Here is a 15,115-nt window from a genome sequence, read left to right on the forward strand (position 1 = left end):
ACCGTGCCTACCAACAAAAACTGGTCACAGATGATCAGTGGGTACCCACCGACTGCATAAACCTGTGCGTGCACAAGGTGTTTTCCTGCCAAATGGACATTTTGGACAACGGGACAATTTTTATTCACTGTCGTGACGCGGACCTTGCAACTTTATTTGCCATCCATGCTGAACAAACTTGTGCACTACAACAAAGAGGAGAGGTAAAAATGACAGAGTGAAAAAAGCAAGTGTCACCTTACAAGCTAAATAGTTGCTTTGCCATATCAGAGTAGTTCATGTGTTCAGTACTGTGGGAACGATTCTTTATTGTCATAATTCTTAGTTTGATCCATTTCAGCTAAACAGATTCTGTTTTGGGGGTTTTTTCTTCGATATCAATGACAGACCGGCCGAGTGTGGAAGACCGGGAGAAAGTGGAGGAGGCACAAGAGAAATACCTAGACATGCTGACGGCTTACTTGAAACTACGGAGGCCCAAAGAGACCCTGATTCTGCCCAAAGTTCTCATGAAACTCACCGAACTGCGCTCCTTGAACAACAGCCACTCAGAGTTACTGTTCCAACTCAAGCTGAAAGACCAGCGCATCCCACCGCTATTGAAAGAGATCTGGGACGTGCAGTAACGGATGCTTTGGGGGTGTTAGGGGTAGGGTTTGGGTAGGTAGCAGGAATGGGATTTGTGTGTCAGGGGACCAGTGACTCTTCAAGATTATCTGTATAAGGACGACCGGCTCAAGCAATGTGTCGAGTACGAGCCACACTTAGAAATGTAGATGTTCCGCCAGATAACTGCACCTGAAATGGGAGGACAACTGACCAAACTGTGTGGGTGTTGACGTTGATGTGCCGTGAAGTTGGACAGCACAAAATGAGCATCATCATCAGCTTGGATCTCGGGACAGTGCACAAGTTCCAGCACTGGTTTGGCGCAAAGCTCTTCTGTACAATTCGCCAGTGACCCGGGCACAAACTATACTGACATCCTGCAGGACATTTTTTTTTCTTTATTTTTGACATAAAGGCTGAATTGGAGCTACTTCGAATTGTCTCCACAGAATAGCAGGATTCATTACGTGCACCATACATGTGAGTAGTTCTTCTCTCTCGTTTTATACCTGAATCTGCAAGGGTCAACTCCAGAGGGCACTCTCCTCAACCTGACTTGCATTAAGGATCTGCGAGGGACACCACAAGTTGTACATTTCGAGGCCAAAGCCCAAAGCACATGGTGATGTTCTAATGAAACTTTTGTTCATCCATGACTGGCCACAGGAGGGCCCCAGAGTGAATTTCACAGCATCAGGATGCCAGGCGATCTTTTTTCCCGGGAGCTAGACACTGTTCGTGGAATTTGAGTTACGTAAAGATCATGGAGAAGAAAGTACCGTTAAGTCCCAGGCACACTGAGCACGTGTAGTTGACCATTACTGACTGCTGGAGGGCGCCAGACTCAGTTTACTTCAAGTTTTCAGTGGCAAGGGCTAACCTGTCGGGTCATGTGGAAGCTGTGCTTATATCTGCCTGAAGCATGCAAGGGTAACTTTCCAATGCTGCACACACTCTGTCCCAGCTGCTTACATTTCAGTGCTAGAAATGAGGCTTGCCAAAGGCCACTGCTGTCTTAAACCTCCTGCAAACATTCAACCAGTCACCCACAATGGCCCATACTGGTCTGGCACCCTGCCCCAAGTTTGTCCTCCCTCCCTGGGCAGGAAAAATCATCTCTAACTCACGTTCCCACCCCCTTCATCTGAATAGCCTGAATTAGCCCTAACCAAGTCATCAGCCAGAGGGATAGGTTTTTCAGACTTGTATACCAACAGAGGGCACTATTCGTAACAAAAAACAGTCCCCCACTGTAGAGTTGGTACTTCCACACACAGTAGAGAATAATGGTGGGGTTTTGGTTTTAATATGCAACATAGTTTTAGCATACAAAATGGCAGAGCAGAAGTTTGAATGTCTCGGTGTGATAATAGGTATTACAGTAAGAGTCTAATATCTTTTTCTTTTTTAAACAATTCATTTGCTGTGGTTGGGGCTCTTTAAGACTTGTACATAATTGAATGAATTTTAACTGTTACAGCCACAGAATGTAAGTACAAATTCACCAAGACAAACTGATTGTCTCAAGAATGCCAATGTTGATAATGCTAATATATGAATGGGAAATCAAAACGATGTAAGTTACATTTCCCCCACTTTTTTTTTTTTTTTGTTCTTTAACATGATTGATTTTTAGACCCGGTGCCAAATGTAGTGTCCCGTTTTAATCCGAGGTGCGGTCTTTATATAGAGTTTTCTTTTCTACGTCGACTGCTTTTCCATTTCTGTCGTTTTTATAGAGTAGAAGCACCTATGCACTTTCTTACTATTGTATGTGAATGCTCCTCCAAATCCCCCGTGAGGACCAACTTGTAGCATTGCAAATTGATAGTGTCCTCTCGTAAACAACTTTTTGTATCCAAATTAACAGCAATATGTATCTGTGATTAACAGATAAAACCAAATTACCCAAACTAACCTGTTATACCCTTTTATCAACCGAACTAAAGAACCCGAATGACATGGGGAAGAATAAGTGATGTCAGATATGCCACTTGTCTTGAAACTTAGACTTAGTGACAGTGTGTCACTTATGGGAAAACTGTCGAGGGACATCTCAGGCCAAGTTTGATCTGCAACCGTTTGTTGACCTGTGCACAGACTATGTCCCGGGCCAAATCGACCAGTGTTTTTTTTTGGCTAAATGATCACTGATGGAATGTGGTCTAGTTTGGCCAGTTATGCTGCTGAACAACCGTGCTGCCTAGGGTTTTCACCAGATTTGTAGTGGTCATTGTTTCTCTGTGTAGTGCAGTTCTGATCTGTCTGCAACCAGGCGTTTCAGACAAAAAAAAGCATCCCAGTTCATTTAGTCTTGGGTATATACAGCTATGTGCAAAACAGTGAGGTGAAAGATCATTTTTGTCTGGTTCCCAAGTAAGTCACTGTACTTTTGTAATGGATATAGATGAACATCACCAGACTGCCTTGCTTTTCCTCCTGTAACATGTTCATCATTTTGGGGTCTGAATTTCTGAGAGCTTTGCATGCTGATCATTTGTTGGACCTTAACCGACCATCAACTTCTCAAGTCTGATTTCAAACATTCCAGAAATAGAAGACAAACCCTCCACACACCAGAGGATGCAGAAGAAAATTCTGCTTGGTTTGGACAGATCAGATAATGCATGGTGTATATGTTTTCTGATACAGATTATATTTTTTCCCCCATAACCCGTGTTCTGGTTATGGATGGCTTTATTGTATACAGGCAACCATGTTAGGATAACATGGAAAACAGGTTTTCTGCATGTAGATTGAAGGCAGTGTGTGTATATAATCTCAGTGATGAGATTTTCGTTTTTCTTGTCTCTTGCTTTGCCAGGGTTAGTCACCGTAAGTAGATATTGCAAAGACTCCCATGAACATTGAAGAGGTTTACTTATCACAAGTACATGATTTAAAAGGAGTGTCATGCATTAAGTCTTTTTGGGGGGTTGTTGTTTAAAGATATGGGGGGGGTGGTTTGGTTAACCAGATTAAAGGAGCTGATCTGAGCTGGCTTGGACCAGCAGGTACAACACTTTGAAGGGGTAGGTCATTTTCCTGCCCATTCTGGTAAGACTGTAGTTTGTGCAGTAGTTTTTCTCTAAAAGTCAGGGGTGAAACACGGAAAGTTTTCAAATTGAGGGCCATTTGGAGATTACAGTCATCTCCAAACTTGGAAAAGCTCCAGTCTCCTTCAGAATGCTCCCCTTGACACACAGGTTGTTTTCAGCGCTAACAAGCTGGTCTCGTACCTGCATAGATCAAACGTTTGTAGTGAGAACAGCCTGCTTCTCTAATCGGGCTCTTAGTATTCCAAATTGGGCATCCATGTCGAGAGTTCTCGAACCCACTGACCATACCAGAAATTTTTAGACACGTATTCCAGTGGATTCTGCCTCCGAGAAAAAAAAAATGATTATGCATGTAGTTTATGAGTAGCCGACTGCCATAACTTTTAACGTTTCCCTTCATGACACTGTAATGATTGTGTTAACTCTATGATAAACTGGAGTAGAAACGGTTCTCCAGATTTTTTCCTGTGCTTCCTCGGTTGTTTTTACACGACATTCTTATTTTAAGATGCGTCTTGTAAATACCGATTTTTTTTTTTTTTTTTTTTTCACTGTTTGAATAGGGGGAAACTCTGTGGTGTAAATGCAATGGTGATATTTTTATGTTTACGTTCAATCTGTTGATGTTTCATAATTTTATGCTTAAAAAACTGTAAGCAGTTAAATTGATGCTGTCGTAGCCGTTTTGTTTTATTCTTGGAGTAAAAGGTTATTCTTTCATGAAAAAGTGCAGATCCTAGCCTTGTGGCCAAATAATGTGAGTAAACAGTTTCAACTAAACTCCTAAACCATGCATTTTTACACAATATTGTTTTTACATTTGTTGTCAAGTCACTTGGTAGCAATCTTATTTTTTTTTCTCTCCAAAATAGCAATATAAAAATTAATGAAAGTCTCCCACTGTTCACACAAATTTTATCAGCACTTGTGGTGGTTGATTACGTAACTATGCGCCAAAATATAATACACAAGAGTAAAGAAGAAAATGGGAGATCAGGATTCAGAGTATCCCCTCATGTCCAGGCTAAACATATTCTGCCCAAATTTCTCAAAGGTTACAGAAAAAGAAAGCTACATTCAGATAAATGGTGTACCAGGAAAACCTTATTTTCTTCAAAGTACGCTGTAACATTTATGTCACATCGAGGTGATTTGGTAAAAACCTAGCGTAGACAAGAAAAATTCATGATTGCACATGATTCTTTACCACTCACCAGTGCTTGGTTGAACGTTTATCTAAAGTGTACATTTTCAATGAACGTTTTCTACATTGAGTTACATTTTCTGTTCCTTTGTGGACATTAAAAATGAGGCAGTGTGTGTAAATAAAGTAAAATTACACCCATAGTACGTGTTTCTCTTTGTGTCATTTTGCGTGTTCCACAGAGAATTGACAGTTGACAGGAATTTGTCGCTCAGTATAAAGACATCCTTAGAAATAGCAATGCTTTGAGAGGTTAACAAAAACGGATGAGGCTGATAATATTTCTTAGCCTGAAAAAGAGAGCAGCACAAGTGTCTTTCATTAAAGAACCCGAATTGAAAATGTACAAGGGCCAATCGTAACCAACTTCATTCATGACCTCTGGCAGTCCAATTTGCTGTTTCTTGCTTGCCTTCCCACGGCGTATCTACACAAATAGCATTTATCTGGCTAAACTTTGTAGGGCGTCATTAAATGATTTGTAGAAACGAGAAGAATGACGTGCCGAAATCTACTGGCTACATGTACATGTACGTTTGAAAATTTCGGTCTGCGGTTGACACATGGAAGCCACTGGTTGGAAGGTTTGTGTCATTTCTTATAGAAGCATGTGACCTTGTACACCACAAATAAGACTTTGGAATGCACCCACACTATTACAATATCAAGCCAACTCCACTCACAAAAATGACTTTAGGCATTTCAGCTACAACACAAAAACAAAAAAAACACTCCTTGCATTTCAAAAGAAAAGCTTACATCTGTTAAGCTACGACATGCCAATTAAGCAAGAACAATCCAACCAGTTGCCCATAATTCATTAATTACAAAAATCCCAAGCATTTCAGTTGTGAAGGGGATCCTGTGCTCCTAACAAGGAGGAAACTACAAACGTTATTTCAGTTCAGAACACCCCCAAAAAGTCTGGCTGTAAATCCATCTCCATCGAAATACGGCCCCAGGATGTGAACTTTCCTCAGAGACACACAAGTACATGTATTTCCACATCCTATGTATATCTTTTTTTAAGTGTGATGGAGTGAAGCAATCCCCTTTCACAGCTTGCTCAAACTTCTCACAGATTCATACTTCAAGTAGTCAATTTCAACCTTTTTAACATAGATTAGCAGTTCTGAATAGATTTATCTGTTAGAATGAGCTAATGAATACAGAGAAAAGCTAAATGGATTCTTCAAATGGAGGCACAATGCGACCTTTCAACTTTCTTGGATCATTTGATTTGTGTTTGATTTCATCAATGCTATGAAATACAAAAAAAGGTGCTGTAGTCACGTCCTGGCTCAATGAGCAGCTTAGAGTGAGAGGACTCCACGATGTGCCAAGAAACCCAAGGCATTGAGACGGTGACAGTTTCAGCACTGCTGTGCTCTGCTATGCTCTGCACAGCCTAACCAAAGTGGTAAATTACCTGTATGGGATAATGTAGCATGTCTGCCCATTCAGATCTCTACCATGTGTATTTACAGACCTATTGGCTTTACACACGTAGCAAATTTGGAATGCTTGAAGCCTTTGTTTCTGCACTCTGGGTATATACAGTCTGCCATATCATAATTTCTCACGAGCACAGCATTTTAATGGTTGTCATCGAGTTGGAGGGTTAATGGCCTATCATACAGAGGGTTTTAGTTATTTCAACACCACGATCCCATTTTGCGGGGAAAAAGCCATTTATCAGTGTTTTTGTACCATCACATGAGTCGCACTTTGAACTAATTACATAATAAAAATTGCAAAATAACAGGCTCACATGATCAATCTTAAGAAATGCTGCAATCACCAACAAAGTCATTCAAGTATATGCTCACAAAATAATGTCAAACAACCAGAATTTAAATTTCACTGCACTGGAAGGTATTTCCACCGACAGTGAGCCAGCACATTGTAAATTGAAGGTGGAAGTTGCACCACGGTTTGGATAACTTCCTTTGGGAATACAAGAACGGCCAAGCATGTCAATTCTTGGGAAAACCAATCACATCGAGCTGAAAGCTGCCCACAAAAAAGGCACAGTTTATACACACATATTAGGCTTCTCTCAAACCTTGTATCACACATACACTGGGAATCAAGATAGTTGTTAATATGCTGTGTTGAGATGTTGAAATGACTCTTGGAACAGGAATCTGTAGAATCTAGGCGTAACCAAGAGAGGGCGGGCACTGTGTAACCTGAATCAGTATGGTAAGGATACTCCTCAGTTCATCTGCATACTGTTTTATTTGTGTAAATGTACTTGTACCAGAATACATTTTGCAATGTGGCACCCGATGGGATCTGTAATGTGGACATTCCGTCTCATTTTAGAGGGCATTACCTTTATGTGGCCAACTCTTGCAGTGCAGATTCAATGCTTTACCAACTTGCAAGACTCTTTCAACATATTCAAAGCCAGAAATCAACTGACCAGACCAGAATTGTATACTGTCAGAAAGTTCTTAGTGCGGCAATACACACCTTCGCTTTTTTTCTTCACTTTTGTTGTCTTGGCAACGATGCCCCTTAGGACAATACAACATGTGCAATGTACTTGTTTATTCTGTCTTTATTTTTTGCGGCAATACTCACCTTCGCTTTTTTTCTTCACTTTTGTTGTCTTGGCAACAATGCCCCTTAGGACAATACAACATGTGCGATGTACTTGTTTATTCTGTCTTTATTTTCAAAAGAAGCTTGGTCAGAATGTGCACTGGCCGTAGGCTCTTGGTGTGGACATTGGCTGCAAGATGGCAGTGACAATCAAGAGCCTGCCAGGGACACTTGTCCATGGCCACAAACAGAACCATCGGATAGGCACGGCTTAAAAGCGATACACAACATGCTTTACTTGCAATCTGACAGAAGTGTTAGCTTGACAACGCCTAGTTCTGACCTCAGTCTGACAGGCATAAATGAGTGCTAAAACACGATCATGGAGACTGAAACATTTCAACACAGCAAACCTTCTGATCTTGTCTTTTTAAATACCCATCTCTTTTTTATCTCTCTCTCTCTATAGTGCAACAGATAACTTCAAAGTCTCAAGCGTCATTGATTGTTGGCTATTTGAAGGTATTGAAAGAAGAACAATTGAATTAATAATTACATGTCTTTATTTACAATCCTGAAGAAGAAGACCTCTCATTGTCCAGACTGTGAGTCGTTAGGCGGACACAGCGGCCAGGGAATTGGTGCTTTGGTTGGAGAAGCGCTGCGACTGGACCTGGTTGGAGTAGCGCTGGGGCAGGCGACGGCCCTGCGGCCCCATGGTGCGCTTGTAAGATGTCAGCTTTGGCTTAGTGATCTCCATCTGGAGGGGAAAACGGAGAAAAGAAAAGGTTGAAACTGGAATCGGAACAATGACTCTAATGCTCCAGTGTGGGCAAAGTGATTGAATATGTATGATGCGGAGTGTAGAAGATCCTGGGTTGATTCTTGCCGATGACTGCTGCTTTTGAATTCGCTTTTACATTCAATTCCCACAAAATGTCAACATTTTTTCTCCACTTGTGTGAAAAGGCATGATAACGTTCTCCCACCTGTGTGAAAAGACGTGAAATTGTATTTCTATTTGTGTGAAAAGTTGTGAACATGTCTTCTCATAATTGCTCTCATGGGAAGAGCGAAAGTGTGAAGAGAATTTCCCATTCCCAGGATAACTTTCAGTTGCAATGAACTATACATGCACATGCATGTATAGTTGTGGCTCTTTTTCAAAAGAAATATGCACGAGCAAAAATGGCCAGGGAGTGTCAACTTTTTTGGAGTAAGCGACCTTTTCAATATTGACTTTTATCTGTCATCCCTTTGGGGCCAAGTGGCCTACATGTACATCTGGTGCAAAAAAAAAGGCTTCTGCTCATTTCCACACAAACAATTGATTTTTCCTGTGCAAAGGAGTCTAGAAGCATGTCCCTACAGTGTATCAAACCATGGCAGGCATGCTTGCATTTGGAAATTTACAATGCCCAACAATCAAATATTTGATCCCTTTCCTGACAAGTTATTCAACAGTTCCACTCTTTAGATGTTTGTCAAGTTAACACTCACATCTATCCATGTTAAAGCCCTCATATGTTCACCAAAAGTCAACCTGTATCGAGTCAATTCTCAAACGATCCAATTCAACTGTAACAAAGCTATAGCGCTGTCATCATTCGTCCCATGTGCTTGTTGCCAGATATGTAATTTGCCTTGTGATTCAACTTGTTATGGATGCATGATGGACTTGTTTTTGGATTTGTGATTCAACCCGTAATAAACTTGTGCTGGACTCAACTACACAGCTGAAACCCACAATGGGAATTTAAGTGATTTAACCTCAGTTTATTGGACCTATGATGACAGAGAGCTAGGCTACTTTATGGCATAACCCTGTTTCTTGGGACAGTGCTCTTGAAGACTGGAGCATCATAATGAGAAGAGGGGTCAATCTCTATCATCTGTCAAGTTAACATAAAACAATTGTTGCCTGCTGTGTAGGGGTCCGTGGGTTTGGTAAACTGTGGGGGGAGGGGAAATGACACCCTGGGCTTCACCTTGAGTGCCATTTGGCCCTTGGGTGTACAAAACACCATGGACCCCGTCACAACAGTCAACAATTGGTTTGTTACACCATGTTCATAGATTACACTTTTGTGTGTAATTTATGCATATTTCACTGCAAGATAAATGAAAAAAAATAGACGAATTCAAACCCTTGAGCAGCAAATTAGATACATAATAAAAAGGAAAATTTAAAATGATTGTGCTGTCCTTTGTTGAGCTGTGTTTTGTTTTTGTTTTGAAAAGAGGGGAAAATGTAGGATTTAAACCTAACTGGTTTACAGAGAAAACTGGGATTCATAAGGCACTGGGTTTTTGTAAACTGATTGAATTTCAAGACATTATTTACACAAAATTCTGGTAAAAAGCATTGGCAAGATTGAAGACCACATGAGAAAAGAAAATGGCATTAGCATTTAATATAAACAACAATGACAGCTGCAGCAGAAACCAGTGATTACTCATGTTCCAAAAGCATGGGTGGGCCCAGGAACGGAAGTCTAACCTACAGGTCTTGGTCATGGTCAGAGTACATTCAAGCTGTCGCCACAAAATGAGCTGAAAGTCAGAATTTTCAAAAATTGAGATATTGGTATGTTTGAATTCAGCAAAAGAGAGCTTTCCCAACGGTGTGTATTTTGAACACTTACGATTGAAGTATGAGATAATGTGAAATTGTTTGGGCAGCTTGGTGTTTTTGTTCTCGCATTGTTTCAACATTTCTGACAAGGCACGAATAATGCTATCGTCAAATTGTTGAGAAAATGACATTTTTAAATATATGATCCTGCGACATATTTGGAATTAAATAGGAGATAGCTTGCTCTTTCAAATATTACAATACCCCAACATTGACCTCCATGAGTTTAAACCCTCAAAACAGAAAAGAGCGGAATGTGACTTTACGCTCATTTTGTTGTGGTGGGTCACATATGAACATGCATAGTGTTTCACTGTCCCATACACAGCACATCTCTTACAATAATTAAAGAGTAGCACCAGCATGGCTATCTATCCTCGTACCCAAGGTTTCCCAATAACAACGCAGTGGACACATCAACTGTGGGAAATATCACCATTATCCATCATTTCTTTGTGGCATGGCAACATCACCAATGCACTCGATCATAAATGCATGCTTGTGGCATATCATGATATCAATCACATCAATTCATGAACGATTAAAAACTCACTATCTATGACCGTGGTATAACAATACAACTTACCACATCCTGTGACACTTACCCCGTCAAAAATGTTGTCATCTACTGGACCAAAGGTGGCTGTCACTTCGTCTGTGTTCTTATCTTCTGCAGCTTTGCAGTTTCTTGACTCTCCAGGCTTGTCCTCCATGCCGTCGCTGGACTTGGTGCTGTTGGTCCGTTTTGCCCTGGGCTTAGGTGCAGTGGGTGGGGGTTTTATCCTAGGGCATGGCCGAGAGGGATAGAGAATTATTGAAGAGTGTAAAGAGTTCGCTGGCTAGAAGATTTAGGAATGAGCATAACAGCAAAATTATTAAAAAAGCACATGAAATCCTATGAACTGATCTTAGGCACAATTTCTGATAGCACAAAATTCCAATGCCGCATTTGGAAGAAATCAGAATGTTGTATATTTTGAGTAGGAATATGTCAGAATACGAGAAAGCTTGCTTATCCATTTCAGAATTCTTTCAGTTTAACCAACTCAACTCTGACCCTTATCCTATCCTGGGAAATCTCTTTACTAAAGACATAACTTAGCTATTATTCACATCTCAACACTGTAATCCGAAGAGCCTTAGGAATCTTCTAAACTTTGTAACGATAAATCACTTGGTATAATCCCTTCTTGAAACTCTTCAGTTAGAACTCAAATTCACCACAATCTACCATCCTGGCCAAAACTGTTGGACACATGTCAATAGACATACCCTCCCCAGATCATGCATTGAGATGCAGCACTGAGAAAGGGCCCGGGTGTGGGGGCCCAATGAGATTTGGCCGGGGCTTTGTGCATTGGTTCATAGTGGTGCGAGTGCATACCATGTCGTTTTGTGTGTTTTCTGGTGTTGTTTGTGGAAAATGTAAAAAGGCAGTCAAAGGTTGAATAGAAGAAGGTATATTTTGGACAAAGTACAAGCCAAAGTACAAGTAAAAGGATGATAAATATTTATTTTCTATTATGTGTGTACAGTCAATACAGTTCTATGGGAGGTCATCACTTGCAACACACCATGGCATTTTGGCCCCTAACTGTACGAAATTGATGTCGTTTTCAACTTGAAGGGTCCATTTGGGTCCAGAAACAATTTACAATCCCGTAGGATTTTTCTTGTTTCTTCATTCCATTACTGTACAAGAAATGCAACGACGGTCCCTCCAAAGATCCCTCCAAAACCCCCCAAAATCAAAGGGACTGAGAGACTTCAGTTCTTTACATGTAATGTGTTGTGGTTCACCGATGTGTTATGTATGTATCGCATGTGCATGTGCGGCGAATTGTTCGTGGACATGCTAGGTGCTGTTTTCAGTGAAGGTTCCAGTTCTGTCATTGCACAGCTTAGATAATTCACGAGGAATACTTCATGCATTATAAGCTCAGTGTCCCCATACTTTAGCTTGTTGCCACTAAAGCAGTGATTCTGGAGTCCTTGGATCCTGCTGTGCTAGCGATGACATCCAAGTGAATAAAGTTAACAGACCTCCCCCCCCACACACACACATAAGTAGGTATGTATAAACTGGGACAGAAGCTGGATGGGTGTGCTGTTATGACCACACAGCTGTGTTTGTGCACTTTTATGTACAACAGGCAACATTGGGAGGTGATGGGATTTTACTGTGGTTCAAAATTTTCTCTTGAATATTATTAGTGTGTATATTATCCGAGACCTTGGTGTCCGAGACCAAGACCGAGAACGAGACCAAGGCATATGACACCAACACCTACTACTTTAAGACTAAGACCAGGACTTTGAAACTGAGACTTTTGCAGGTCGAGACCGAGACCACAACATCCGAGACCGAGACCAACCATAAACCAATGTTTAGTTTTTACCAAAAGGTAAATAGGGACAAACATATAGCAGTGCAATTAAGTACAAAAGAAATAAATGAAAACATTAGCATAAACTCACACACACACAAATAGGTCAAATATTTGTTAAAGAATGTCTCAGTTTTATCAGAGATACTGCTCTACTTTTACCCTGGTCTGGTCATTTTCAACCCGAGTGTCCCAAATGATATGATCATTAAAACAAATATCCTTAGACTGTTTTTTGTAAGCAAAATACTGAAAAACAAATATCCAAAAAAGATGTACCACGTACAAGACAGAATGAAAGCACTTTCACAAGTGCACACAATTCATAGCGTGCGCACACACACAGACTGGTTCCTGTCCCAGCCCTACGTTTAGCAGGAAACTACGTAGGAAATGGGAACCAGTCTAGTGTGCGAATTCCGCTACTCACAACCTCATCTCCATGGTGTCAAGCAGCATGGCTATTCTGGATTGGAAATAAAGTAACAACTTGGGACAAGGCTGCATCATGCTGCATTGACTAGTCGTCATTTCAGCATCGATTTCGTTGTTTATTGCAAAAAATCTGAACAAGACTGTGTTGTATTTATATCAGTGGTTGAAGATTTGACTCAAGTGGAGGTAAGTTTGCCTTTTGCAACCATGTGCATGCGTGGTAGCTAGATGCGCACTTTGTTATGGTCTCGAGGGGGAGACCCGAGACTACTGCATCCGAGGCCGAGACCAAGACCGAGATTGGCGCTTTCGAGACTGAGACTGGCCCTCCCAAGACCAAGACCTTGACAGGGCGAGACCGAGACCTCAAAAAAAGGTCTCAAGACAGTCTCGAGACCGAAACCAGGTCTCGAGACCTACAACACTGAATATTATTATTGTTCATGTAAGCACAAATTCATCCCCTGGTGGGCTGATTGACTCTTGAGCAATCTTACTCTCAGGAGTTAACATTTCTTCTAGAAAGCATCGCCACTAAGAAACGTACAGCACATAGCAACTGAAACTCTGGGAATGGGAACTTTTCTTCACACTTTTTTTCTCCCCGGGGAATTCATTTTTATTTCACAAAATGTAGAAAACAGTGGAAAAAGATTTTCACAACTTATCACACAAACAGGAAAACATCCTCAGGCCTTTTCAAGCGAGTGGGGAAACTTTCATCCCTTGTGAAATGTGAAAGTGAAATCCTCTCACAAAATTTCCCATTCCCAGTGTTGACTTTCAACTGCAATGTACTGTACATTCACAAATACCTGACCTTCCACACTCAGACACCAATATGGAAAGTCAGAAATCAGCTCACTTGATGATTGTTGTTGAGTCGCTGTGCACTTCTTCGGAGACCTTTCCTTCTGCCTCGTCCTTGGCATTGGAGTTATCCCTGGCAGTGGACTTCAAGGCAGCGCTCTTCAGCCCTTCCTTGCTGGACAGGACTTCGGCCAGCCGGGTGACCGGAGCGCTGGGGGCCGGTGTGGCCGTATTCTCCTGTTTCTCCTCGGGGGGTTTGCTGACTTTCTGCTTCTCATCCAATTTAGCGTCCTTTTGCTTACGGTCTCTGCGGGACCGGTTGCGCCGCGCTTTCCTGTGGCCGCCATCATTACGGACCCGTCTGGAGGCAGAGCCTTCATCCTCTGAAGACCAGTCACTTTCTTCCGCACTCTCCTCTCCAACTGAAAAGCAAAGACAAACAGAATTTTACCTTCCACACGTGATCCAACACTTCAATTTATCTATTTGAAATTTTCTTTAAAAAAAACTCTTCCCATGTGGATAGCACTTCCATTTTGCTTGGATCATTTGCTTTCATATTGCTTTTTAATGAGCAATTTAAAATCCCTCTATAAACCTCAACAAAATCAAACTGTGTGAGTCTGTTTCATTTCTCAGATATTCTGGAATTTTCTCCAGAGACTGCTTGTGCATCATTATCATTCCTGATGGGCAGACTGCCTGCATGATCACGCATGGATTCTCCAAGCTAAAACACAGTGACTCATAGCAAAGGGCTACCATACTGTCTCACAAGGTTTTTCGGGAACCTACACGTGTAAGATACACATGTATCTACTTATGCCTTATCCCCTTAACAATCATGAACATGCATCCTTGATGAAACAGTTAACATCTCAATTGAATTTACTGGTTGGACTGCAGCCCTTGATGGTGTCACAGCCCGACAGCAAGCTATGCAGTGTTCAGGATCAGTTTGGCCAGGATTATTCATTACAAGCGCTGCATCAAGTAAATCACTGAATGGAATATAGTCATTGCCATATAGCTAATATTGTGAAAATGATCAGCAAAATGACCATTTAAAACGGCACTGCGTCTATTACATATTCTTCTGTCATGTAGACATCTGTACAGAGGTAATTTACTGTAAAAATTCCATAGAGAGATAATCTACAGTAGTGAAAAAGAAATTCATTTCCCGCCAAAAACAACAACAGGAAGAAGGAAAACCTGATAAACTGAGAGGCTCTAAATTTGTTCTCAAGTTTATAGAGATTTACTCTGTCAGGTGGAGGATGTTTAAACATGACACATAAAAAATATAAGTGCACATCTGTCACAAACAATCACAGGAAGAAAAATATTACATATTCATGTGCAATTTCAATTCATGTGCTATAGGGTCCATGTTATGTTATATAATTATATTTGAGCAGACACC

At 41.1% G+C, this 15,115-nt stretch overlaps 2 protein-coding genes across 15 annotated transcripts in view; one reads left to right on the forward strand and one right to left on the reverse strand.

Annotated features, from left to right (window-relative positions):
* Positions 1-5,015, forward strand: part of LOC110990097 (oxysterols receptor LXR-alpha-like) — a 134,160-nt gene extending 129,145 nt beyond the window's left edge. For all 10 annotated transcript variants that reach the window (XM_022254947.2, XM_022254959.2, XM_022254951.2 and 7 more), the window contains one exon: positions 388-5,015. In XM_022254947.2, the coding sequence (XP_022110639.1) occupies positions 388-626 (239 nt within the window). In that variant the 3' untranslated portion in view covers positions 627-5,015. The remainder of the gene's footprint in view (positions 1-387) is intronic.
* Positions 4,334-15,115, reverse strand: part of LOC110991120 (uncharacterized) — a 64,310-nt gene continuing 53,528 nt past the window's right edge. For 4 of the 5 annotated variants that reach the window (XM_087134491.1, XM_087134490.1, XM_087134489.1 and 1 more), the window contains 3 exons: positions 13,745-14,111; positions 10,663-10,840; positions 4,334-8,182 (listed from right to left, as the gene is read on the reverse strand). In XM_087134491.1, coding sequence (XP_086990617.1) covers positions 8,036-8,182; positions 10,663-10,840; positions 13,745-14,111 — 692 coding nt within the window. In that variant the 3' untranslated portion in view covers positions 4,334-8,035. The remainder of the gene's footprint in view (positions 8,183-10,662; positions 10,841-13,744; positions 14,112-15,115) is intronic. The other variant, XR_015424763.1, reaches the window with a different exon arrangement.

Source organism: Acanthaster planci, linkage group LG03 (genome assembly GCF_054643075.1).
Source record: "Acanthaster planci isolate LZ-2023a linkage group LG03, COTS_SCS, whole genome shotgun sequence".
NCBI lineage: Eukaryota > Metazoa > Echinodermata > Asteroidea > Valvatida > Acanthasteridae > Acanthaster > Acanthaster planci.